The 24,609-nt window shown below is 41.6% G+C and overlaps 1 protein-coding gene and 1 long non-coding RNA gene across 2 annotated transcripts; both read left to right on the top strand.

Moving 5' to 3' along the window:
• The first annotated feature begins 476 nt into the window (after window positions 1–476).
• On the top strand, window positions 477–20,560 carry LOC132173720 (CBS domain-containing protein CBSX3, mitochondrial). The gene is made up of 6 exons (XM_059585304.2): window positions 477–623; window positions 2,081–2,343; window positions 9,750–9,831; window positions 19,845–19,918; window positions 20,053–20,113; window positions 20,204–20,560. Exons 2-6 carry the CDS (start codon window positions 2,086–2,088, stop codon window positions 20,344–20,346), a joined length of 618 nt encoding a protein of 205 aa, XP_059441287.1. The 5' UTR covers window positions 477–623; window positions 2,081–2,085; the 3' UTR covers window positions 20,347–20,560.
• On the top strand, window positions 9,842–11,733 carry LOC132173721 (uncharacterized). Its single transcript, XR_009439342.2, has 2 exons — window positions 9,842–11,613; window positions 11,698–11,733. It is a non-coding gene; the product is annotated as an uncharacterized LOC132173721 (long non-coding RNA).
• Window positions 20,561–24,609: the final 4,049 nt, after the last annotated feature.

Raw genomic sequence — 24,609 nt, 5'->3', positions numbered from 1 at the left:
AGATATTGCCATGATTGAGGACTTGAAACTTGGGCAACCCAGGCTCCCTTTCTTCAACACACTAGTACCTTTAAATAGAGACATGATTAGAACATCAGATTCAGGTAGAGAGACCCTATCTTGAGTGAAATAAATTATATTATATAGAGATAAGATAAGATCAAAGTGTATAGCATGATTTTCCTGGCTATCAATGATTGCATGCTCAACCTCAGGCTCGGGTCCGGAAGCTCGGCGTATACTCGATCGGCGCACACATTGGTCGTGGGGCTGGGCCTAGAGTCTAGACGGCTAGTTCAAGGCAGGCATAACTCCTTAAGCCCAATTGTTAAATGTAAATTTTCTGTAGTGTAGGTCCAATGAAAATTTAGCCCAATTAGTAGTAATAATTGTAACACTAGTATTTACATGGTTGGTGCCGCCAAGGCCCAGGCCCCAGAGTGATCAGCCCCCGAGAATACATCGGTCGAAACCGTGGAATGGCCACGCCACCAAGGTTCAGATCCTACGCAGTGTCTCTCTGCCTTTCTCCGGTTCTCCCTCTCTTCTTCAGCGCCGCGCGACGCTACGCAGGCTTCGCTACAACTCTCTCTCTCTCTCGGCTACGGCACTTTCTGTCTCCGGTATATCTCTCTGACTCTCTCTCTCTCTCTCTCGTTCTGATTTTGTTTTCAATTTTTGTAGTATTTTTTTTCATTTGGGGGCCATTCGTTTATGAGATTTTCAGGCACTATTTCAGTATTTTTCTGTGCTTGGCTGCTGATTTCAGTATTTTGCTGTGTTTGGAATTGGATGTGCGTGTGTTTGGATTCTCTCTCGCTCTCTCTATCTTGCTCTGATTTTGTTTTGAAATTTCTGTAGTATTTTTTTCATTAAAGGTCCATTTACGAGATTTTCAGGCACTATTTCAGTATTTTGATGTGTTTGGCTGCTGGTTTCTTGAATGGTTTGCTGTGCTTGGCTGCTGATTTCAGTATTTTGCTGTGTTTGGAACTGGCTGTGGTATTGGTATGTTTGGAACTAGCCCTCAAAACTTATTGTGTTGCTGCCTTTGTGAGATATAATGCTGAAATAGTGCCTAATTCGAAATAACTTCCTTGTTCGAAATAACTACAAGGAAGTTATTGCCTAATCGATATATATATATATATATATATATATATATATATATATATATATATATATATATATATAGATGGTGACTGAGATTTTTGTAGTGTTTGCATTAGACATTGGTCAGCAAGGTAATATTAGTTATTTGCATATTTAATTTCTTTTCATTTACTTGTATTATTTCTTGACTACACTATAATAACACTAATTCCTCTTCTTCTTCTCTTTTTTTTTTTTTTTTTTTTTTTTTTTTTTTATATATATATAGAACACACACAATTGAAGTTGGATAGCAAAGAAGAGGATGTTCTGACAACGGATGTCAATTCCTATGATATTCCAAATTCATTTGGAGCACAATTTGTTAATATTTCTTAAAATGAGCATATTTGTGGTGTTGTGGGATTAATTCCAAGAGATGGAGTTGTTATTTGAATAGACAATTAAACCTATTAGAGACAATTCCCAAATAATTTACCATGTAAACTTGATACTTTGAAATTTGCTATTTGCTATTTGCTATTTGCTATTTGCTATTTGCTATTATGGAGTTGAAAATTGCTAATCTTTGTGAATGTTTTTATTGAATGGCAATTTGTTAACAATTGAACATATTATGTTTTTATCATATTGTAATTTTCTTATTTTTTTCATTCAAACAGGTTAAACAGGTCGTGTCGAGTTAGTCGGTTATTTTTCGTGTTGTGTTAATGTTTGAGAGTTCAACCCCGTTTATCTAAACGGGTCGTGTTCGTGTTTAGCTAATCGGGTGACGAGTCATTACGGGTCGTATTCGTGTCGACCCGCCAACCTATTTTGCCACCCTTGTAACCTAACCGGGTAGATTGGTTTCTGGTGCATATGTACCAAGGGCTTCTCACTTCTTCCCTTGTGAAGAACCACCACCTGCATGCTTGGTTTGAATAAAATTGATTGTTTATGAAGCATGACATATCTCTTTTAACAGGAAAAATGCAAGGAGCTCTTCAGTCCTTTTTATCACATGGAAACATCGTAAAAAATTCAGTTTTGCAACACTTTCGTCTGGTGAATCCCCTGATGCAGCCTGTTTTCTTTTCACGCTTCGAGTCAGTTACATCTGCCCGAATGGAAGAGCATGGTTTTGAAAGCACTACGATTGCAGACGTCTTGAAAGCAAAAGGTAAAAGTGCTGATGGCTCTTGGCTTTGGTGCACTATGGATGACACAGTTTACGATGCGGTTAAGTCGGTATGTATCTTTGAGCTTTATGACAAATCTTTCTTTCTTTTCTTTTTATTTTTTATTTTTAAGGTGACAAGTATTGAAATGATTTGACGGTAGCTGATGGAGAACTTGATGAGAATGATGTTTCTGCCTTGCTGAGGTTACGTGTCATGCTCTGTATACCTTAGCAGATTGTTGAAGCCACCCACTCAGATATCTGTGGCAGTTTGTTTGAAAAGGGGTGGAGTCAAGAGATGGGATTGTCGAGAGATTGGTCTGTGGAATCTAAGGAGTTCGCAATGATAGTGAAGGATGGAGATACGGTGTTGAAGCTACAAGAGCGTTGTAGAGGTAAGCTGCGATCGATGCGATTGGACTGGAAAGAAGCGGAATGGCTAATGAAGATTTTTGATGAGCTGATGGCCGTGGACGACTTAAGGGTCTTTAGGGATGAGTCCATTCGGAGTTTTCCACGTGTGTTAGTCCAAAAATGCTTCAATAGGCACAGGAGTATGATGGTAGAGTTAGACGAGGGAGAGTTTTCGTGCCTGAAGGAAGGAATAGGAAGGGCTAGAACCGGTTCCAGTCAGAGATTCGGATCGCTGTTGATTATGTCCAGCCATTCATAAGGGATGCAAGGAAGGTAATGACAGGGAAACAAAGACGGAGCTTTTCAGAGGTTTTGTTGTCTATGTCGAAATAGGGAGAGGAACTGTTTGGGTCTTTTGCAAAACCGATTGCGAGAGTTCCCAAATGGCTGTTGGGTGGCTCTGTTGAGAATGGTAAGACATTAGGGCCAAGCTTCTCTGCAGATTGCCATGTCAAGGAAGTTGAAGTTGGTCCGGAGGTTCAGAAGTCTGTTCCAACGGTAGGTCCAGTGGAGAGGATTGCCCTGAACAATGGTGTCAGGTTCGAGGCAGTGCAGAAGAAATTTTCAAGTTTCAAGGTGAAAGTTTCAGAAGCAGATTTTTTTGGAGCGTGCTGTCCCTGTTGCGTGTCTGCGGGAGGGAAGGAAAAGTTGAAGAAATCTCTGTAGAAGTTACAGGAGGAGATTAGGATCTGCCTCGAAGGGATCGATTCAATCTCTCGCTCCCCTTGTAGCTGTGGGGCTAGATCATTTGGGTCTACAAGAAACAATGTCTTGGAGAACTCTAATGTGGCCCATTCCAAGAATATGACTGTTAGTCAGCCTAAGACCCAAACCAAGGCTCATTCTAAGTTTTCGACAGGCCAGAAGGATAAGGCCCCAGTTGTGGGTTTTGGGCCCAGCAAGGTGCTGAAAATTTATAGCAAGAAGGCAGTGAAGTCAAGCACTTCTGGGCCTTCAGGTGCTTCATCTTCTTACACAGAGTCTCGCCCTCAATCGAGCTTGTCGAATCAAGCTTCGCCAGTCTCTCCTACACCGCCGGCAGAGGTGCCGGTGAAGGAAGCGTCAATAGTGAAGGAGCCGAGGAAGGTGGAGTCGGCAAGGGAAGGCCATCAGGGAGCTGACATAGCTGATGGGTCTTCTCCGGCGAGCGGTTCTGTGGAACCACCTTCTTCGTCGACGTGGCTGAGCGACCCAACCCTGGGCATTCTAGGTAAGGCGCCGACAGTTCTCCCTGCATGTGCTCGCAGGGAGGTTTCGACCAATTTTGTTCTGCCGGCTCTCTCGGGGTCTACTGCTGGTGATCGTGCGAAGTTGAAGAAGCCGACGTGTGGGAAGGGGATGGAAAAAGGGGAGAGAGGAGGTTCAAGCTAGCTAGTTTCTGTCAAGCCGAGGCAGCCAGTGCAGTTGCCTGGAATGGAGGGGTCCGATATTCAAGGAGAGCCTTCTCCGGGGCTTGAGAAATGGGATTTGCCGGGTATGGGACAGGAGATGATGGGGAAGGAAAAGTTTCTGGGCAGAAGCCGCTCGAGAAGCAGGGGGAGATTCCACCGGGTCTTGAGAAGTGGGAGCTGCCAGGCTCGATCCACACTTTGAGGCTGATTGGGGCTTTGGACAGCGTCCATGAGGAGAGTTCTTTGTCTGTATCAGACTCCTTAGCTGTGGTACCTTTTGCAGATCCGGAGCCGATTACGGTGGAGTTTGTAACTGAATTCGGCAAGCTTGTGAGCGTCTCTTGTGATGGAGAAGCTAGGAAGTTGTTGGAGGTCTTTGGGATTATCATGGCTGATACTGAGGGCAATGGCAAGGAAGTGGGAGAGGCGATGGAAGAGGGAGAGGCCTTGGAAGCACATACGAGTAAGAAAGGTAAGCAAGAGCTCAACAACCTTAATTTTTCCATTAATTATGAGGGGCACAGTGGAAGTTCTTTGAAGGCTAGAAATGAGGGGAGGGTCATCGAGTTGTTCAATGAAGCCTAAGATTCTTTCCTGGAATGTGAGAGGCTTGAATGAAAGGGGCAAAAGATTGAGGGTTAGAAATCTTCTTAGAAATTGGAAGGTGGATATAGTGTGTTTTTCAGGAGACAAAGGTGGATTTTATCTCTTAACAATTTTATGAGTTTGTGGGGATGTCCTTATGCGGAGTGGTGTTATGTCCCGTCTAGAGGGGCTTCAGGTGGTATTCTGGTTATGTGGGATAGAAGGGTAGTCACGAAGGTTGAGGTTGCTTTGGGCAGTTTTGTGGCGGCTGGCTCCTTTAGAAACGTAGATGACGGTTTTGTATTGGCTTTTGGGGGGGTGTATGGTCCCAATAGAGACAACATTAGGCGTTATCTTTGGGAGGAACTGGTGGGCCTTATGAGTTGGTGGGATCTGCCTTGGTGTATTGGTGGGGACTTCAATGCAACTCTCTTTCCTAGTGAAAGGTCGGGGGGAGCTTATTCCCGGTCCACAATGAGGGAATTTGCAGATTTCATTTCGGAGCAGGGTCTTATGGATCTTCCATTAGCTGGGAGGGTCTCTACTTGGTCTAACAACCACTCTTGGTCACAGCTAGATCGATTCCTAGTTTCCCCAGATTGGGAAGTTCATTACCTGGGTGTGCAACAAAAGAAGATGCTTCGTATTTGTTCGGATCATGCACCTATTGTTCTTGATTGTAACTGCTTTTTGGGAGGTAAGAGATCATTCAAGTTTGAAAATATGAGATGTACTAGCCAGGAATTTGGCAATGTGGGAGGGCACATTAAGGCTCGAATGGATGATTTAAAGGCTCTTGATAGGGTGGAGGAAGAGAGAGGATTATCCCCTGAAGATATTGAGAGGAAGAGGTCGCTAGCCAGAGAGTTGGAGACTCTTCTCTTCCAAGAAGATATTAGTTAGAGGCAAAAATCTAGGATCCGGTGGTTGAAAGAAGGAGATAAATGTACGAAATTTTTCCATCGGATTGCTAATGCAAATAGAAGACATAACACTATTGAGACGTTGATTGTGGATGGCTCTACCACTTCAGATCAAGAGGTCATTAGTAACGATGTTACCCATTTTTACGAGTCTTTTTTCACAGAGAGTCTCATTTGGAGACCGAGGCTAGATGACCTTGATTTTGACATGTTGGATGTTGGTGAGGCCACTAGGTTGGAAGCTCCTTTTGAGGAAAGGGAGGTTTGGGAGGTGGTGAAAGGAATGGATAGGGACAAGGCTCCAGGTCCGGACGGCTTTTCTATGGCCTTTTTTCAGGATTGCTGGGATGTGATCAAGGGGGACATTATGGCGGTCTTTGCAGAGTTCCATGATCGAGGTAAATTTGAAAAAAGTCTTAATGCCACGTTCATCTATCTTATTCCGAAGTCTCATGGAGCTATTGATATAAAGGATTTTCGTCCGATTAGCCTTGTGGGAGGGACATACAAGATTATTGCCAAGGTCTTAGCCAATAGAATGAAGAGAGTGATGAACAGGGTTATCTCTAACCCCATAATGCTTTTGTTAAAGGCAGGCAAATCTTGGACTCAGTTCTCATCACCAATAAATGTTTGGATAGTCGAATCAAATCAGGGTAACCCGGCTTATTGTGCAAATTGGATATGGAAAAGGCTTATGATCATATGAATTGGAAACTTCTTCTCTACTTACTAAGAAGGTGTGGTTTTGGAGAGAAATGGTGTTCCTGGATTGAGCATTGCATCTCGTCTGTGAGATTCTCGGTTTTGATCAATGGATCTTCTTCCGGTTTCTTTGACAGTTCACGTGGAGTGAGGCAAGGAGACCCTCTCTCTCCATTCCTGTTTGTCTTGGTCATGGAGGCTTTTAGTAGGTTGATCGATGCCTCGATAAATAGGGGACTCATCTCTGGGTTTTCAGTGGGAGCTAGAGAGACGGATCAGGTCATCGTCTCTCACCTTCTCGTTGTTGATGACACTTTGGTTTTTTGTGGGGCAGATCCTACTCAAGTAAGAAATATTGGTGCTTTACTTGTTTGCTTTGAAGCTGTTTCTGGGTTAAAGGTGAACTTAGCTAAATCTGTCTTGGTCCCTGCTGGTAGTATGGACAATGCGGGCATGCTGGCTGGTATTTTGGGATGTGGAATAGCTTCTACGCCGTTGAAGTATTTGGGTCTCCCGTTGGGGGCCTCGTTCAAGGTCAAGGCTATTTGGGAGACGTGTTGGAAAAATATGCTAGAAGGCTAGCCTCTTGGAAACGCTTGTATTTTTCAAAGGGGGAGAGGATCACTCTCATAAAGAGCACCTTATCCAATCTTCCCACCTACTTTCCGTCTCTTATTCCTACTCCGGCATCAATGGCAAAGCGCATTGAGAAGATTCAACGTGATTTCTTATGGGGTGGGATTGATGAAGAGTTCAAATTCCATCTGGTCAGTTGGAATAAGATCTGTTCTCCGATCTCTGAGGGAGGTTTAGGCATTCGGGATTTGCATTTGATGAATCAAGCTTTATTGGGGAAATGGTTGTGGAGATTTGCTCATGAGAAAGAGGCTTGGTGGAGAAAGATTCTGGTGGCAAAGTATGGTGCGGTTTGGGGTGGTTGGTGCTCTAGGGTACCTAGAGGATCGCATGGGGTAGGGTTATGGAAGCACATATGCAGGGGATGGAGGTTGTTCCAATGCCACATTAGATTTGTCGCTGGTCTTGGGTCCAATATCAGGTTTTGGGAGGATATCTGGTGCGGTGACATGTCTCTCAAGGAGGTTTTTCCTGGACTTTTCAATATTGCCACCAATAAGGATGCGTCTATTGCAGACAATTGGTAATGCTTGAATGGCTCTATTTAGTGGAATGTTTCCTTCACTCGTAGGGTACATGATTGGGAAGTGGAGGTCTTGGCCTCTTTTTACACTCTATTGTATTCGCATCCGATAGGCGGGGAAGGGGAGGATAGAATAAGGTGGATCTCTTCACATAAAGGAAAATTCGAGGTAAGATCTTTTTATAGGATCCTTGCATCTAAAGACCCCATTCATTTCCCTTGGAAAAGTATTTGGCGCACTAAGGCTCCTTCGAGAGTGGTTTTTTTTGTTTGGACGGCCGCGCTCGGAAAGATTCTAACTTTGGACAATGTTCGGAAGAGAGGTATTGTGGTGATAAATCGTTGTTGCATGTGTGAATCAGATGGGGAGTCTGTTGATCATCTCTTTCTTCATTGTAGGGTGGCGTGTATCTTGTGGAATGCCATTTTCATTCGGTTTGGCTTGTGTTGGGTTATGCCGGGTAACGTTAAGGAGTTGTTTGATTCTTGGTGGACGGGTGGTAAAACTCGCAGCGCCGTTGTGTGGAAGATGGTTCCTCTCTGCTAGGGGTGGCAAAATGGGTACCTGACACAACCCGATTACGACCCACGGGTACCCGTTACACGATTAGCCGATACACAGACACGACCCGTTTAGCTAAACGGGTAATTGGGTCTGACACGATTATGACACGAAAATAGTCAGGTAACCCAACCCGACATGTTTTACCCGTTTAAAATAACTGGGTCTAATCGGGTAGACACGACCCGACACGACCCGTTAAAACCCTAAACTATAAATTTAAAAAAAAAAAAAAAAAAAAAAAAAAATTGTAATAATAATACATCCATACATTGTCAATACAAAAAAATTGAGTTCCAAGATATTAAAGTCTTAATAAAGGATAAGAAAAAAAAAAAAAAAAAAAAGTGACCGTAATTGCACTCCAAAAGAAATTACTAAACTCATGATTTCACCTAAACTTAAAACAAGCAAGCATACTAACTAAGTTCGTTTATTAAAATAATTTTTAGTATAAAGAAATTTAATTTTGCTCAAATGACATTCCGCTAAAAAATAATTATGTATATTTCAACACAAAATATGATATCTGTAATCTGTTGAAATTAAATGTCTCATAACATAGATGAATTTTGCAAATCATTTGAAAAAAAAAAAAATTAAGGGCAAAAAGCAAGAAAAATGTTTTTAAATTAAAATCATATAATTAAATATTTAAATATAAAAAATGCCCTATCTAAATTTGTTGTCTTAGGCCTCAAAATCTATTAAGCCGGACCTACTCGAGGGATTGGCTTGGACGCTTGGTTACTAGTAAGCCACTTGGCCATCATTGATACCTCATAAAGCATAAAGTCTAAGTAGGGACAAAACTAAAATTTTTATTTCAGAATGATCAAAATATGAATGAGATTGAGGGGTAAAATGTGTCAACATTTCCATGACAGCAATAAAGAAAAAAGATAATAAAAAAAAAAGCTAACAAAAACAAAATAATAATAAAAAAAAAGAAACAAAACTCAAAACTACATCAACATTAAATTCATAAATCATTACAAAATACTTGTCCACTTGAAGTCTTGAAGGATCCATGATCCATCCCATGTAATCAAAGATATGAATTATGAAACACTACAAATATGCTCCTTTTTTGACTTTTTTTTTTTTTTTTTTTTAAACCGAGTCTGGTGGGTACTCGTCAAACCCGGACAATAACCGAGTCTAACGGGTACCTGCCAGACCCGAACAGTAACCGGGTCTAACAGGTACCTGCCAGACCCGAACAGTAACCGTGTCTAGCGAATCGACCCGCCGGGTAGACCCGCCAGACACGAATTAACCGTGTCTTAAACTGGTAGACCCGATTAAGACCTGAACCCGATAAGGCCAAATCCAATGCTTGTTTTTTCGTGTCGGGTTCACGGGTCATGTCAAAATTGCCAGCCCTACTCTCTGCCTCATGTGGTGCATTTGGAACGAGAGAAATGCTAGATGTTTTGAGGACTCGACTAGGAATATTGAGGACCTCGTTCATTTTTTCTTGTACACCCTTTTCACTTGGACTGCTTGTTGGCTAGCACCTATAGTGATCAGTTTCCAAGATTTTCTTTTTATGTTCTCTTCTTCTTTTTCTTCTTCTTAGTCGCTCTCTTGTATACTCCCGGAGTACTTGGGTTGCGCCCCTTTGCGCTTTTGATCTATATATCTTTACTTATCAAAAAAAAAAGGAAATGATTTGACGGGCTTTGTCATAGATGATAGATTTCTAGACGAAATAAGTCGTTTTCCTTTGCAGATGACACATCACAATGTTGGTGCCTTGGTGGTGGTGAAACCTGGAGAGCAGAAATCAATTGCAGGAATCATAACGGAAAGGGGTATGTGATACTTAAAACATTGTTTTGTGTTTTAAGACTGAGGAAAATTTAGTTTTGTGTTCTTTGTGGAATCTTCCTGCAGATTTGCTGGTGCAATTTATGTGCTTGTTTTTCTGTAGGTTGTAACTGTTGTGTTGATTTCTTAGCCTTCTGTGAAGGCGTGTAAGCTGGGTGTTGTTTGTTTGATTGTGTTTGGTTTCAATGAAATTACTCATTCATCCAAAAAAAAATGTGATGAACTATATTGGTGCTCAGATATTATGATACGAAGGGTTGCCTTTGGAGGTTGATCTCCTATATGGTATAACAGAATATATATAGTATGCTCCACCAGTGCCTGAAGTAGGTGAATTTTACTAGGATTTGAATATGGTAGGTAAAAAATTTCAGCTATTCTGGCTTCTATTAAAATTTTATCTCCTCGATTGATTTAAATATTTTTGAACTGCAATGCTGATATTCCATTAGATGTCATTGATATTATTCTCCATTTCCATATCTAAGGCATTCCTTTACTAGGATTTAAGTGTATTAGGTAAAAGGTTTCCTCATGCTTTTTACTCAATTTTTGTTCATTTTGTATCTATTGTAAATGATATGTACACCCAACAACTTACAGTGTGGAAAAAAATGATAAAATTCTCCAAACACCTGGTGTGCTTGTTTCATTTTATGGTATCGGAGCATCTAAGACTCACGTCACCTGTCCGAAATGACAAGTCTCCGCACATCATCTTCTTCCTCTTCCACCCACACCACATAAGCACGAAACTTAGTTCGTTCATCCCTCACCAACCTCTTCAATTTGCAAGACCTTGTCACAATTAAGTTAACCTATGAAAATTACCTCCTTGGGCAGCATGTCTTTGAATACATCGATGGCACTGCCCCATGTCCTCTACAAACCATTGTTAATCCAACACTGGCAAACGGCGAGCCTAGCATAATGATGAATCTAGCATTTGTGTAGTCAAGCCAAGAAGATCAAATGATCCTTAACACCCTTGAATAACTACAAATCAGGTTGCAACCCCAAGTCAACTACACAATATCAATAATTATCACAAGATAAAATTATTGAAAAGTAAAACATTCAAACATCACAAACACAAAAGCAATGCAAGGTTTTTGATTATGAAGTAGAAACCCTTTGAGCACCTCAAAGGTAAAATCATTCTGGGGCAGTCAAACTTAGGATATCGTTATATTGAAGAAGATTAAAATACAAGCATACTAGGAGATCGCTATATCTGATGAAAATACAAGTAAGCTTGCAACCCATCTAAATACTTGTACCAACTGTATGAACAACAAGCTCCCTGCTTGCCTTTGCTTTAGCTCTTCGCTAGCCAATTTTCTTTGAGTACCTCTCCTTACTGACCCAACAATAGACTTTTTGCAATAAAATGATGCGTTAAAGAATCAAACTACAAGAGAGAGAGAGCTCTAAACTTTGTTCAAATCCTCTCTTGGAACATAGATGATTGAAGCAAGATCACTTCTAGAAGGGTTCTCTATTGAGTGTTCTTAATATTCTTCCTTACCTCGAAAATGGGCATACTTAAGAATATATAGGGTCATGCAAAAAACCTCAAAAATGCCTTCAACAAAGAACAGATCACGTTAGGACTTGAGGATGTCCCCTTTTACGTCAGGACGTAAGCCAGGGTTTTATTGTTAACTTCTCTAACACAGTAGACAACGTCAGCATTTGCAGGTGACATCTAAGTGATGAAGGTTTTTCTGTCTTCAATTTCGTCACCACTTGTAGGTGACTTCCAGGTGATGAAAATTTCCATCTTCAATTTCGTCAGCACTTATAAGTGGCATGTAGGTGACAAAAGCTTTTGTGTTCAATTTCTTCAGCACTTGTATGTGACGTCCAGGTGTTGTTGGCACACAGTAAGCAACTAGACTTTGACATTTTACAACCAAGTTTTTTTTTTTTTTTTTTTTTTTGACATGTACAACCAAGATTTTGAGCGTTGAATGAATCTAATTTTTAAGACCTAACAATCTCTTCCTTTGGCTATTTGGTGCCAAAACACAATTACAAGTAATTGACAAATTACAAGCCTAGCCCTAGCCTAACAAACTGCTACTAGGCTTTGGTTGATGGAAAATGTTAAAGTTCCTGCTCTTTGAAGACAACAACAAACTCATCACACTTACTGAAATATGGAGACAGAAGAAAATATGGAGCACACATGATTATTATAGCCACACTTAACAAAAATGATATCCATTCAGTGTCAATACACAAACAGACAGTCACACATGAAAAGATATCCATTGCTGCCTGCAGAAAACTATGAAACCCCAATTTTGTGACCTCCCAAACCACTGCCAAAAAATTAGAAAAACTGCTAAAAACCCACCTCAAACAGTCTCAACCATCAGACCCAACAATTTCCCATTGCGCTGCCGCCGCCACCCAACAAATAAGGCCACCACCACGCTACACTGTGGCACCCATCGCACAGCCCGCTCCACCCAGCATCTCAGACACGCTGCCAACCACAGAGCCATCACACCTTTCACCTTCCCCACCTTCTCTCTGCCAACCCACCTCCCAAACAGCACCACAACAGCTGCCGACAAGCTCCAGCTGCAAGCCTGCCCCCCTTTTTCTGATGTTGATATTTTTCTATAGAGAGCTGTGTTCTGTGACTTAGGAAGAACAAAAGAAGAAAGAAAAAAAGCGTTTATGGCTCCGTCAGGGTTGAACACAAAAACTGAGTGTAAAGAAGACTGTTGCCTTTGATTTCTGGTTACTTGTGCGTATCCTTTGGTGGGGCTTTAACTGAGGCCCATGGTAGCAAGCGCACGAAGCAGTGAGCGAGCCAGACACGTGGCAGCAGCAGGCTTATCCAGACATATTCATGGAGATTCATCAGTCCGGCCCATATTATTTATCCTATGTTCAGCATTTCAAAACTCGCGTCAAGTTTTCTTGAAGTAGGAGAGAATGATGCAGAACTGCAAGAGTTTATTGGTCCTCTAGTTTTATTTAGGTTTTAATGTTAAGAAATACTGTAATGAAAGGCACATAGGATTGGGTTACTAGATTATGTTTTATTTAATTTTTGTCAGTAAGTTATTTTTGTAATTCAATAAATGTGCATTGCCATTGCTCTAAGTTATGTTATGGAGTTTTGAGGTTCATGGCCGGCACGAGGAGGTGGTCTGTAGAGTCCAAAGTGTTTGAGGTGCTGATCAAAGGAGGGGTATCAGGGGTGAGGATACTAGAAAGGAGCAACAGGAAATTTAAGTCCATTTTCTTGAAGAGGGATGAGTTAGTGTGGTTGGTGCGCATAGTAGAGGATCTGGTGGCAGTGGAGACGTCTGAGGTCTTTTGGGATCAATCCAGAGCAGGGTTCCCACGGGTTATTGCACAAAAATGTTCCAACAGACATGGACGTTTTCTGACAGTAGAAGAATTTGATGGAAGGCGAAGATGTGGTTCGATTATCATTCCAGAAGGTCGTTATGGACAAGGTTGGGATCGATTTATCAAGGAGGTTCGTCTGGCAAAGGCTTCTCTTTGTGAGGACAGAGGGGTTAGGGAGGTCAGGGAGGGGGTCAAGGATAAGGGAGGGGTGGGCAGGAGGAGCTATGCGGAGGCGGTGGGGTTGTCGTTGCAGCCGGCTGAGGACTGCTTTAATTCTTTCTCTGAACCGATCGCCAGGGTGCCAAAGTGGCTGAAAGAGGCCTCTGTAGAGTGGGATAAGAAGGAACAAGTATCTGCCAAGGTAGTGGGGGACTCAAAACAGGTTAATGATCCGGGGTGGACCGCCGGCGGTAATGGAGAGGGTACGAAGAAGATTTTCCCTATAGGTGTGGCGGGACTGCCCTGTCCAAAGGATGGGATATCTTCAGGTTGCGTCAGTTGGGTTCCGGCGAGCGATTCACGAATTCCGGCGAACAGGATCTACCCCACGGTAAGGCAGCCAGCAGCGTATCTTGGAATGAATCACGTGAAGGGACAGGAGGAGATTGGTTGCCATGATGTGCAGTCTTTCTTGCTTGTGAAGGGCGAGCTCATTAATGCCAAGGAGACGTTGTGCAGGTTAAAAAGTGAGATTGACGTGGGTATGGAGAGGTTGGAAGCAGCAATTAAATATATTGAATGTCAGTCTTCTATTCCCAAGGTTGATGAGCCTCATGTTTGTGGGTCGGCAAGAAGGAATGTGAACAATCTTGGGGTAGTCAAGCAAAAGAAAGCTTATGTGGTGCGGCCCAAATGGATTTGTAATAAGCCCGGGAAAGCTATTAAGACTTATTTCAGGAGAAAGGGAACTTGGCCCAACTTGGATAATGGGCTTACCAATGGTTTTGTTACCAAGGCCCTGCTCATTAAAGAGCTGAAGGCGGTGGAACCTGGGACGAGAGCAGTGGAGCTAGGAGAGAGCTCGCGCGCTGGGCCGGAGCCGGTAGGTGAGCTAGAATCGTCGGAGGGTGGTCCCAAAGCTCCGGTGGGCGTCGATGACTCAGAGCGCTCGCCCCACGCCGTCAGGGTTGTTGGCGTTGTTTCCCACTTGTTGATCGAGACCGCAGCCGTGGCAGAGGAGCCGTTGAGGGTAGCGCCGATGGGTAAGGGGCTGGCTGATTCCCACGGGCAGAGCGAGACTATGGCCACGGCAGAGGAGCCGACGAAAGTAGTTTCGGCGGACAAGGGGCTGATAACGAAGTTTCCGGCGAGGATTGGAACTCCGGATCAGGCTTTGATAGTGGACTGCACTGTTCAGGCGAGACCGAGGATGGATTTAACTCCGGGCTCTCTGGGTAAGTTGCAGCCTGTCCCCTTAGTTTCTGATACTTCTCTTCCTCTGGAGCTCGGCCAAAATGATCAGTCCTCTTTTAAGGGTGGAGCGAGGGGTTCTGACTCGGGGATTCTGGGCAAGAAGCCGGGCGAGTGGATGTCACCGGCTTCCTCCTCTGGGTCTGTTGCTGGTGACTGTGAGGAGTCCGGGAGGGAAGTTTTCCTGGGGAGCAACCTTGTTGGTCAGTATCCGGGAGTTTTGGTGCTTGGAATTCTGGGTAAGGAGCCGGGGATATGCACGTCACAGGCTGTTAATTTGGGTGGAGTTCCTACAGTAGTGGAGAGTTCTCTTTCCCAAGAGTCTTTTGTTCCAGACTCGCTTCATAAGGAACCGGAGGTGGAGCAGGAGAGGGACTTTATTATTAAGGCATGCAAGGAGGTTGGTTTATCTTGTGACGGGGAAGAAGGAAAATTTGAGGAGACCATTGGGTTACTTATGGATGACAACAAAGGCAATGGATCGGACAGGGAAGAGTGTACTCCTGCAGCTAAAAAAGGTAAGAGGGAGATTTATAATTTGCAATCTTCTGTTAATTTTGTGGGGCATTCGTCAAGGGAAAGAAATAAGGGGAGGGCCAGCCGAGTTAAATCATGAAGCTCAAGATTCTTTCATGGAATGTGAGAGGATTGAATGAGAGGGATAAGAGGCTGAGGGTTAGGAATTTGCTGAGAAACTGGAAGGCAGATATAGTTTGTTTCCAAGAGACGAAGATGAATGTTATTTCGTATAACTTAGTAAGGAGTTTATGGGGCTGCCCGTATGTAGAATGGTCCTATGTTCCTTCCATTGGGGCCTCGGGGGGTATTTTGCTCATGTGGGACAAGAGGGCTGTTGAGAAGGTAGATGTAGTGTTGGGCAATTATGTGGTGGCTTGCTCTTTCAAGAATGTCGGGGATGGCTTTGCGTGGGCGTTTGCGGGGGTGTATGGCCCTAACAGAGTAAACTCTAGGCATCTTCTTTGGGAGGAGTTGGCAGGGGTCATGAGCTGCTGGGATGTGCCGTGGTGTATAGGTGGGGACTTTAATGTTACTCTCTATCCTAGTGAAAGGTCAAGGGGAGCTCACTCTCGGTCGGCAATGAGGGACTTTGGTGAGTTCATCTCGAAGCAGGGTCTCATGGACCTTCCCTTAGTGGGGGGGATCTCTACATGGTCAAATAACATTTCTTGGTCTAGGCTTGACCGCTTTCTTGTCTCCCCGGATTGGGAAGCCCGCCATCCGGACTTGCGCCAAAAAAGGTTGCTTCGGGTTTGTTTTGATCATGCTCCTATTTTTTTGGATTGCAATTCTTATTCGGGAGGCAAAAGGCCTTTCAAATTTGAGAATATGTGGCTCAAAGTGGAGGGTTTTGTGGATAAAGTGCGCAGCTGGTGGGACTCATATCATTTTCAGGGTACTCCGAGTTTCATTCTTTCTAAGAAGATGCAAGCTTTAAAGTGGGATATTAGAAGATGGAATGACCAAGATTTTGGCAATGTGGGGGTCTATATTAAGACTCATATGGAAGATCTTAAAGCTCTGGATAGGGTGGAGGAAGAGAGACGTCTATCCACAGAAGAGGTTGAGAGGAAAAGGGTGCTTGCAAGCGAGTTAGAACTTTCCCTCCTTCAAAAAGAAATCAGTTGGAGGCAAAAATCTAGGATCCGTTGGTTGAAAGAGGGCGACAAGTGTACAAAATTCTTCCATCGGATCGCTAATGCCAACCGAAGACAGAATTATATTGAGTCTTTGAACATTAATGGCACTTCTACTTCTGATCAAGAGGCTATTAGTAATCATATCACTCGCTTTTATGAAACGCTCTTCACGGAGACTCTTGGTTGGAGACCGAGGTTGGATAATCTTCATTTCGACATGTTGGAGGTGAATGAGTCTTCTAATCTGGAAGCCCCTTTCGAGGAAAGGGAGGTGTGGGAGGCGATTAAAAAAATGGATAGGGACAAGGCGCCAGGTCCGGATGGCTTCTCTATGGCTTTCTTCCAGGATTGTTGGGAGGTGATCAAAAAGGACATCATGGCTGTTTTTGCGGAATTCTACGATCGAGGTAAATTCGAAAAAAGCCTCAATGCTACGTTTATTGCCCTTATTCCAAAGACGCATGGGGCTTCCGATCTAAAGGATTTCCGCCCCATTAGCCTTGTGGGGGGGACTTATAAGATTATTGCGAAGGTTTTAACCAATAGAATGAGGGGAGTCATGAATCGGGTCATTTCCAATCCGCAGAACGCCTTCGTTAAAGGTAGACATATTTTGGATTCGGTGCTTATTGCCAATGAGTGTCTGGACAGCCATCTCAAATCTGGGGACCCCGGCCTCTTGTGCAAGTTGGATATGGAGAAGGCTTATGATCACATGAACTAGAAGTTTTTGCTCTACTTATTAAGAAGGTGCGGCTTTGGTGTGAAATGGTGCTCATGGATTGAACATTGCATCTCGTCGGTGCGGTTCTCGGTGTTGATCAATGGCTCTCCTTCCGGCTTCTTTGAGAGTTCGCAAGGGGTAAGACAAGGTGACCCCCTTTCGCCTTTCTTGTTCATTATGGTCATGGAGGCGTTCAGCAGGATGATTGATGCCTCTATTAGTAGGGGCTTCTTTAACGGCTTCTATGTGGGTGCCAGAGAGCCTGAGCGGGTAACTGTTTCTCATCTTCTTTTTGCTGATGATACACTGATTTTTTGTGGGGCTGCTCCTGATCAAGTTAGATTTATTAAAGCACTCATTATTGGCTTCGAGGCGGTCTCAGGATTAAAAGTAAATCGAGCTAAATCTGTTTTGGTCCCAGTCGGTGGTTCGGTGGAGTCGGGTGAGTTGGCTGATATTCTGGGTTGTAGCACTAGCTCTCTGCCTTTGAAGTATTTGGGTCTTCCGTTAGGGGCTTCGTTCAAGCTGTTGGCTATTTGGGATGATATGTTGGAGAAAATTGCTAGAAGGTTGGCCCCTTGGAAGCGCTCATATTTGTCCAAGGGAGCGAGGCTCACGCTCATCAAAAGTACCTTATCCAATCTTCCCACCTATTTTTTGTCCCTCTTCCCCATTCCTGTTTCCGTGGCGAATCGCATTGAGAAGATTCAACGGGACTTCTTATGGGGGGGGGTTCAAGGAAGAGTCTAAGTTCCATTTGGTCAGTTGGAATGAGGTTTGCTCTCCGATTGCTGAGGGTGGTCTAGGGATTCGGAGCTTGCGTCTTTTTAATCAAGCTCTGTTGGAAAAATGGTTATGGAGATTCGCAAATGAGGAAGAAGCTTGGTGGAGAAATATTTTGGTGGCAAAGTATGGGGTGCATTGGGGTGGTTGGCGTTCTATATTTCCTCGTGGATCGCATGGGGTGGGGTTATGGAAACACATTTGTAGGGGTTGGAGGTCGTTTCAGTTCCATTTCAGATTGGATCCTGGCTCGGGGGGGAAAGTCAAATTTTGGGAGGACTTATGGTGTGGCGAGATGCCCCTCAAGGATGTTTTTCCAGGCTTTTTTAATATTGCTAGCAATAAGGATGCTTCCATTGCGGATGTTCGAGAGTGCATAAATGGGATGGTTCATTGGAATGTTACTTTTACTCGCAGAATTCATGATTGGGAGGAGATGGTTTTGGCCTCTTTCTTCTCATTCTTGTATTCGTTATCGATTCGTGGGGTGGGGGAGGACCGGATGTGGTGGATCCCTTCGAGAAAAGGGAAGTTTGAGGTTCGCTCTTTTTATAGGAAGCTTGCCTCCAAAGAATCCAACCACTTCCCTTGGAAAAGTATTTGGCGCACCAAGGCTCCTTCGAGAGTAGCCTTTTTTGTGTGGTCAGCCGCCCTTGGGAAATCACTCACCTTGGATAATGTTCGGAAAAGAGGTATTGTAGTGATTAATCGTTGCCATATGTGTGAATCGGATGGGGAGTCTGTGGATCATCTCTTTCTTCATTGTGGGGTTGCGCGCAAGTTGTGGGATGTTATTTTCTCCCGCTTCAATTTGTGTTGGGTTATGCCTAGAAGTGTTAAGGAGATGTTTGCTAGTTGGTGGTCGGGCGGTAGAACCCGTAGCGCCGTGGTTTGGAAGATGGTTCCCCTGTGTCTTTTATGGTGCCTTTGGAAGGAAAGGAATGCGAGATGCTTCGAGGATTTGTCGAGAAACCTTGAGGACCTTGTTCATTTCTTTTTGTACACGCTTTTCACATGGACTGCAGGCTGGCTTGCTCCTTTAGTGATTAATTTTTCTGATTTTCTCTTTATGTTCTCCTCTTCTTTCTCCCTTACTTAGTCGCTCTCTTGTATACTCCCTGTGTACTTGGGTTGCGCCACGATGCGCTCTTTAATGCATTATTACTTATCAAAAAAAAAGTTATGTTATGGAAGTCAATAAAATTATGTTAGGTAAGCTAATAAATAGGTGTTGCCCGAGGGTTTAGTCGGAGTCTATTTAAGCGTTCTTTCTATTCTGATGGAGTTAGATTTTGATGATGGAATAAAGTTATGAGAAAATGGTTCTCTCATCCTCTTCTCCCCCTCTACCCTCTCTCTCTTCTCCAGCTTCTTCTCTCTTCTCTCTTTCCCGGCTTCCCTCTTTCGTGGCTTCTTTCTCTCTTTCTAATTTTTTCTCTCTTCTGATTGCTTCTTTCTACTCTCTTTCCTCATACTTTCACCCTGTAAATTTTTTTTTTTTTTATTACAGTTTTCCTACATCATGGTGCCTGTGTAACTTACCAATGAAAAGGTTTGTGAAATAGTCAACTTAGCTAGCAGCTAAGTAAGAATATACTTGGGTATTTAAAAGAGTTTAAGGAATGAGCTCTTTCTATAGCTCTCGAAAACCTTCAGTGTGAGATGTCAGATTTCCCCTGGCTGTGATCAATTGTCGGGCTTAGTTGAGATACTTGCATATCTCATTTGAGTCCAAAATTGACTCCATAGTACAATCGCTGGTGCCATGAGGGATATGTGGGATTTCACTGGAATCTTTCTAAAAACTACCATGTTCACTGCCAAACAATGGGAAAGAATTGGATGTGCAGAACTACCTCCTAGGTTTGGAAGTTTATGTGCCATATCATGGTATTCCAATTATTTATTGCGGGAACATAGACATTATTACCCTTAAATGTAATGTAAAAGCACAAGTGGCTGCACATACTGTGTGAACAATGATTGGAAGATATATATTTGTACTTGTTTAGTTAATCGGGTCCTTTATTTGGTGATGTATTTGCAGATTACCTAAGGAAAATCATAGTACAGGGAAGATCATCCAAGTCAACCAAGGTTGGGGATATCATGACTGAAGAGGTATAAGTCTTCTCCCCCTCCGTAAGAAAACATCGTTCTTAGGTTTTTGTCCATTGTCTATCAAAGTTTGTTTACATTTTCCTCTTATGCGTCGAACGACTTTTGATGGCATATGCTATAAACGGTGACCACAGAACAAGCTTATCACAGTCACACCTGACACAAAAGTTCTGCGGGCAATGCAACTGATGACAGGTACTGTATACTGCTTCTCATTTTTTATGGTTATAATCTCTCACTCAAATCAAAGATACTATGAGCCTGAAACTCATGTTTGGGTGGCAGATAACCGAATCAGGCACATCCCTATCATTGATGAAAAGGGGATGATAGGCATGGTGTCCATAGGAGATGTGGTCCGCGCTGTAGTGAGCGAGCATCGGGAGGAGCTAGACCGCTTGAATGCTTATATTCAAGGAGGTTACTAGATGATGATGACAATGGTGATAACGCTCTCGCGTTGGCTTTGTCAAATGTTACCTGCTCCTTGACCACTAATAAGCTTGAGTACCTTTGTAAATATGGTGTGCTGTGTGCAATTTCTGTTTTCTGGTTCTCTATGTTTCAGATGTGGACGTACGGATACCAAAGACCAGCATAAGGTCTACAAGCTAATAATAAGCACTGGAATGTTGCTTGAAATATCTGCTGTGATTACTTGGCGCATGGTGCGAATGACTCAGTAGATGCTTATTGGTAGTTTGATTTCCTAGGCAGCTGAAAACCGCTTTTGTAGGCAGTTGAAAAAAATTGCTAACCATCTAAAACAGTGCGTTTAGTGGTTTTAGGTTCAAGAAGAGGCGATTAATAACTATTAATCTCCTACCTTTATATATAGAATATATTTATATAAAAAAATAATATATATATACACCAAAACATCGTTGTTTTGGTTTTTGGTTTACATGTTATAAACTATATTTTTATCTCACAATTATCTTATAATGTTGACATTGTCATCCCAAATGTACCTTCAAATTTTATTTTTTTTTCAAGTAATATTATACACCATATTTTTATTGTACAATTATTTCACAATGCTAACATGGTAATACCAACTAGCTCTTGGAATTTTTTTTCACAATGATTAATCCGGTTGGTTAAAGTTGTAGGTTAAAAATGTAATTTCTAACATTACTCTTTTTTTAAACACTGATTGATCCAAGAGTTTGTTGAAACTGTCACATTAGCGTCGTGAGATAATTATGAGATAAAAATGTAGTTTTTAGTATTACTTTTTTCTATCTCATCCTCCTAAAACACAGAATTAGTTTGAATTTGCGATTTTGAAACCTTAGAATTTTTTTTTTTTTAAAAAAAAAAAAAAGTAATATTATAGACCATATTTTTATTCAACAACTATTTCACAATTCTAACAAGATAATACCAACTAACTCTTGAAATTCTTTTTCACAATGATTGAGCCAATTAAAGGTATTGCATGAGCATTATGGGGTATAGTTGTAGGCTAAAAATGTAGTTTTTAGCGGTACACTTTTTTTAAACAATGATTGATCTAAGAGTTGGTTGAAATTATTACATTAGTATCGTGAAATAGTTATTAGATACAAATGTAGTTTTTAGCATTATTCTTTTTTGTCTCATCTGCCAAAAGCACAAAATTAGTTTGAATTTGCAATTTCAAAATCTTCAATTTGAAAACACGATTTTAAAAACTTAGTTAATCATTTGATAAAATCATAATTTGACCTTTAAAATCATAGTTTATCATTTAAAATTGTACACTTTTTAAATGTACCCTATTGCATGCAATTTTTTTTACATTTTAAAATAGTAATTTTAAAAAAAAAATACATTTTCAAATTATAAAGTTTCTGCAATTTAATTTAAAATCAAAATTGTTTTATTTTAAATTACAATACCAAATGCAGTCAAAATAAATGAGTAATGCTATCTTCTTTTCTTTTTTCTTTTTTTTCCAATAAAGACCTATGAGCAAAGAGTTGCCAGTTATGATAAGGACCCAAGTCTCTGTCTACCTTATTAGTAATTGTCTTAGTTATTGAAGGTGGAGATGCTGCATCTGCACTGCTAAAACTTGTGGGGAATGGAATGGGAATTGGGGTGGGGCTGGCTTTCCCTTGGATGTATTTATACTTCCAAGACTTCTAAACCTAATAAAACAAAGACTCCTAAACCTAATAAAACACGAAATATAGACTCTCAAAACCCTAACTCTAATAAAATAACAAAATAAAGTCGGTTTAATAAAACAGATGCGACTACGCATTCAAACGGGACATATGGCTGTTCGAACGGGAACTACTAAAAGCGTAAAAACTGGAATTTAACATATGGCCGTTCGAACGGAACTTCGAACAGGGTCTTCTACTAGCTCCCTGGAATCCTCTCAGAACTGCACGTTCGAATGGCCGTTCAAATGATGGCTTTTGTTTGGCTATCTGATCTGCATCACTAACGGAGCCGAGCTAAGTCGAGCTTGCTTCGTTTAATATTCGAGTTAAGATTTGTATTCACGAAGTGCCACATTTAATAATCGAGTCGAACACAAGTCGAGCCGATCCCGAGCGAGCTCGCGAGCGGCTTTGCTCATGAACACCCCTATGTGCAGTATAATTCCTCTATGTATCTCTCTCTCTCTCTCTCTCTCTCTCTTTTTGTGATTAAACTCGGGGTCTACTAGCCTAGTCAGAAATAGCCGGTACTTGTTTGTGAAAATGTCTGATCAAACCATTTTCACTTGTCTGATAAATCCAACACTTTTACCTTTACCCCCCTCAGGCAAATCAGTGTGCTTTGTACTACACTTGCTTGCTTAAGAACATAAATCAGATTAGAAAGGAAATAACTATTTTCCCATAAGCATTATTATGCCTTCATAATTTCAATCTTATCTAAAATGTCCTGATTCTCACAAGTTTATATAACTGCTAGAAGAAAGATTTTTTTTTTTTTTTTTTTTTTTTTTTTTGCCTTGAATAAATGTTTCAAGTGGGTTCAATATCATAGGTCCAGTTTTGCTCATTTTCCTTTTTTATTTCTCTAATTTATTATTTATAGATTGTTGAGAAGACAATGGGACCTGGAATGTCTCTTTCAAAAGAATCTCTTGCTGAAGCTAGACAAAAATTAGAAGCACTGGATAAAAAGGACGCAGAGCGAAGAATTGCGGAGTTAAAAAAATAATTTGAAAGGATATATTTATGCTACGAATTAAAGAAAAGGTTGAAAGTTTTTTCTTTAATAAATTTAACTGTTTTATTCATGTAAGAGCAATATATTAGATTTTTGCATACCTCGTGATGACTTTTGAAGATCAAATATTACTTGTATTTACTCCATATTTACCCTATCTGGGTTTCATTCTCTTTTGTTTAATTCATTTATTAATTATAATTTAGTATGCATTCCTTACCTTTACTGGACATGTAAAAGAGGCTTAAACCATTTTTCATATGATGATCTTTTTTCTTTTCTTCTCTTTTTCTAAATGAATAAGGAAAAAAGTTACATGAGAGAATCTTTCCCATTTCTAATCCGAATGGAAGAGAGAATAGAGGATCATGTGGGAACGCTTCCAAAAACACGATTGGAAGCGGCCCAATGAGCTAAAGTATGTGTCCTAAAATTGGCACATCGAGATATTTTCAAAGTATTCCAACTTTGAAAGGAAGAAAAAGTTAAACTAATATTAGAAATACAGTTAGCAAAAGACCAAGAAGAAAAAAGAGCAGGACTATTAATAGCTAAAATAACAAGGAGAGCATTCCCTACAACCGAGATAGGACCCAAACCCATAGAAGCGGCCAAACAAACCACCAAAAGGGCTACATGAGCTTCACCTTGCAAAACATCAGTGGAAACAAGTTTCCAAGTAGCAGCTGCAAAAATGGAACCATTTTCATCACTGATCACCGCTGCATGCAGCAACTGCAAAGGAGCCTCTCACCGCAACATCAAAATTCTCTTTTATCCAACCTGCTACTGGAGGCATCCAAAGGGAAGGAAGAGCAAGATCCCTCCAAGCATTATTATGATGATTGAAAGTATTGGAGATTTGAAGAATCGCCAAACTCGGAGAAGGCTGCATACCTTCATGAATCAACAAATTCCTAAATCTCCAAATAAAATCCATAGTAAGGGAAGCAAAAAGCTGAAATTTGCAGACATCAACCTTGGGAATACCTAGAGCAGCCACTGGAGAAAAGAGAGCAATCACCCAATCCGAAATAAGTCTGGAAGAAAAAACCAACAATGACAAAGGCTAGGGGGAGCTTCTCCAAAGAATTCTGGCCAAATGACAACCCAAGAAAATATGAGAGAGTGATTCCACAGGCCCTTTACAAAAAGGACACAACCAATCCTCTTAATCATAAAACCACAAACCTTCCAATTTTATCTCTAGAAGGCAAAATATCCTAAGCCACCTTCCATAAGAGATGTTTTAACCTAGCTTGGAGTTTTAGACCCCAAAGGACCAACCAAGCATCTAAGGAAAGAGGAGAGGGTCTACCACCCATAGTGAAAGAAAGATCATAAACAAACTTCACAAAAAAAAAAAAACCCCAGCACAAGAAGGAACCCACATCCATTTATGAAAAGAAGGTTGATAGGGCAAATGAATACTTAAAATATTATGCACAGTGGGAGCATCAAAGAAATCTTCTAAAAGATGAGAATTCAAAACCTGCTTACCTTCTACATGTCTC

The sequence above is a fragment of the Corylus avellana genome, chromosome 3 (genome assembly GCF_965113065.1).
Source record: "Corylus avellana chromosome 3, dhCorAvel1.hap1.2, whole genome shotgun sequence".
Taxonomy (NCBI): domain Eukaryota; kingdom Viridiplantae; phylum Streptophyta; class Magnoliopsida; order Fagales; family Betulaceae; genus Corylus; species Corylus avellana.
The sequence above is the reverse complement of the archived record's forward strand: the minus strand, read 5'-3'. Positions and strand labels throughout refer to the sequence as shown.

Coding starts and splice junctions, on each gene's coding strand:
- LOC132173720 (XM_059585304.2), top strand. CDS start 2,086: ATGCAAGGAGCTCTTCAGTCCTTTTTATCACATGGAAACATCGTAAAA. Junction 9,832..19,844: donor AGGAATCATAACGGAAAGGG/GTATGTGATACT, acceptor ATGTATTTGCAG/ATTACCTAAGGAAAATCATA. Junction 20,114..20,203: donor GGCAATGCAACTGATGACAG/GTACTGTATACT, acceptor TTTGGGTGGCAG/ATAACCGAATCAGGCACATC.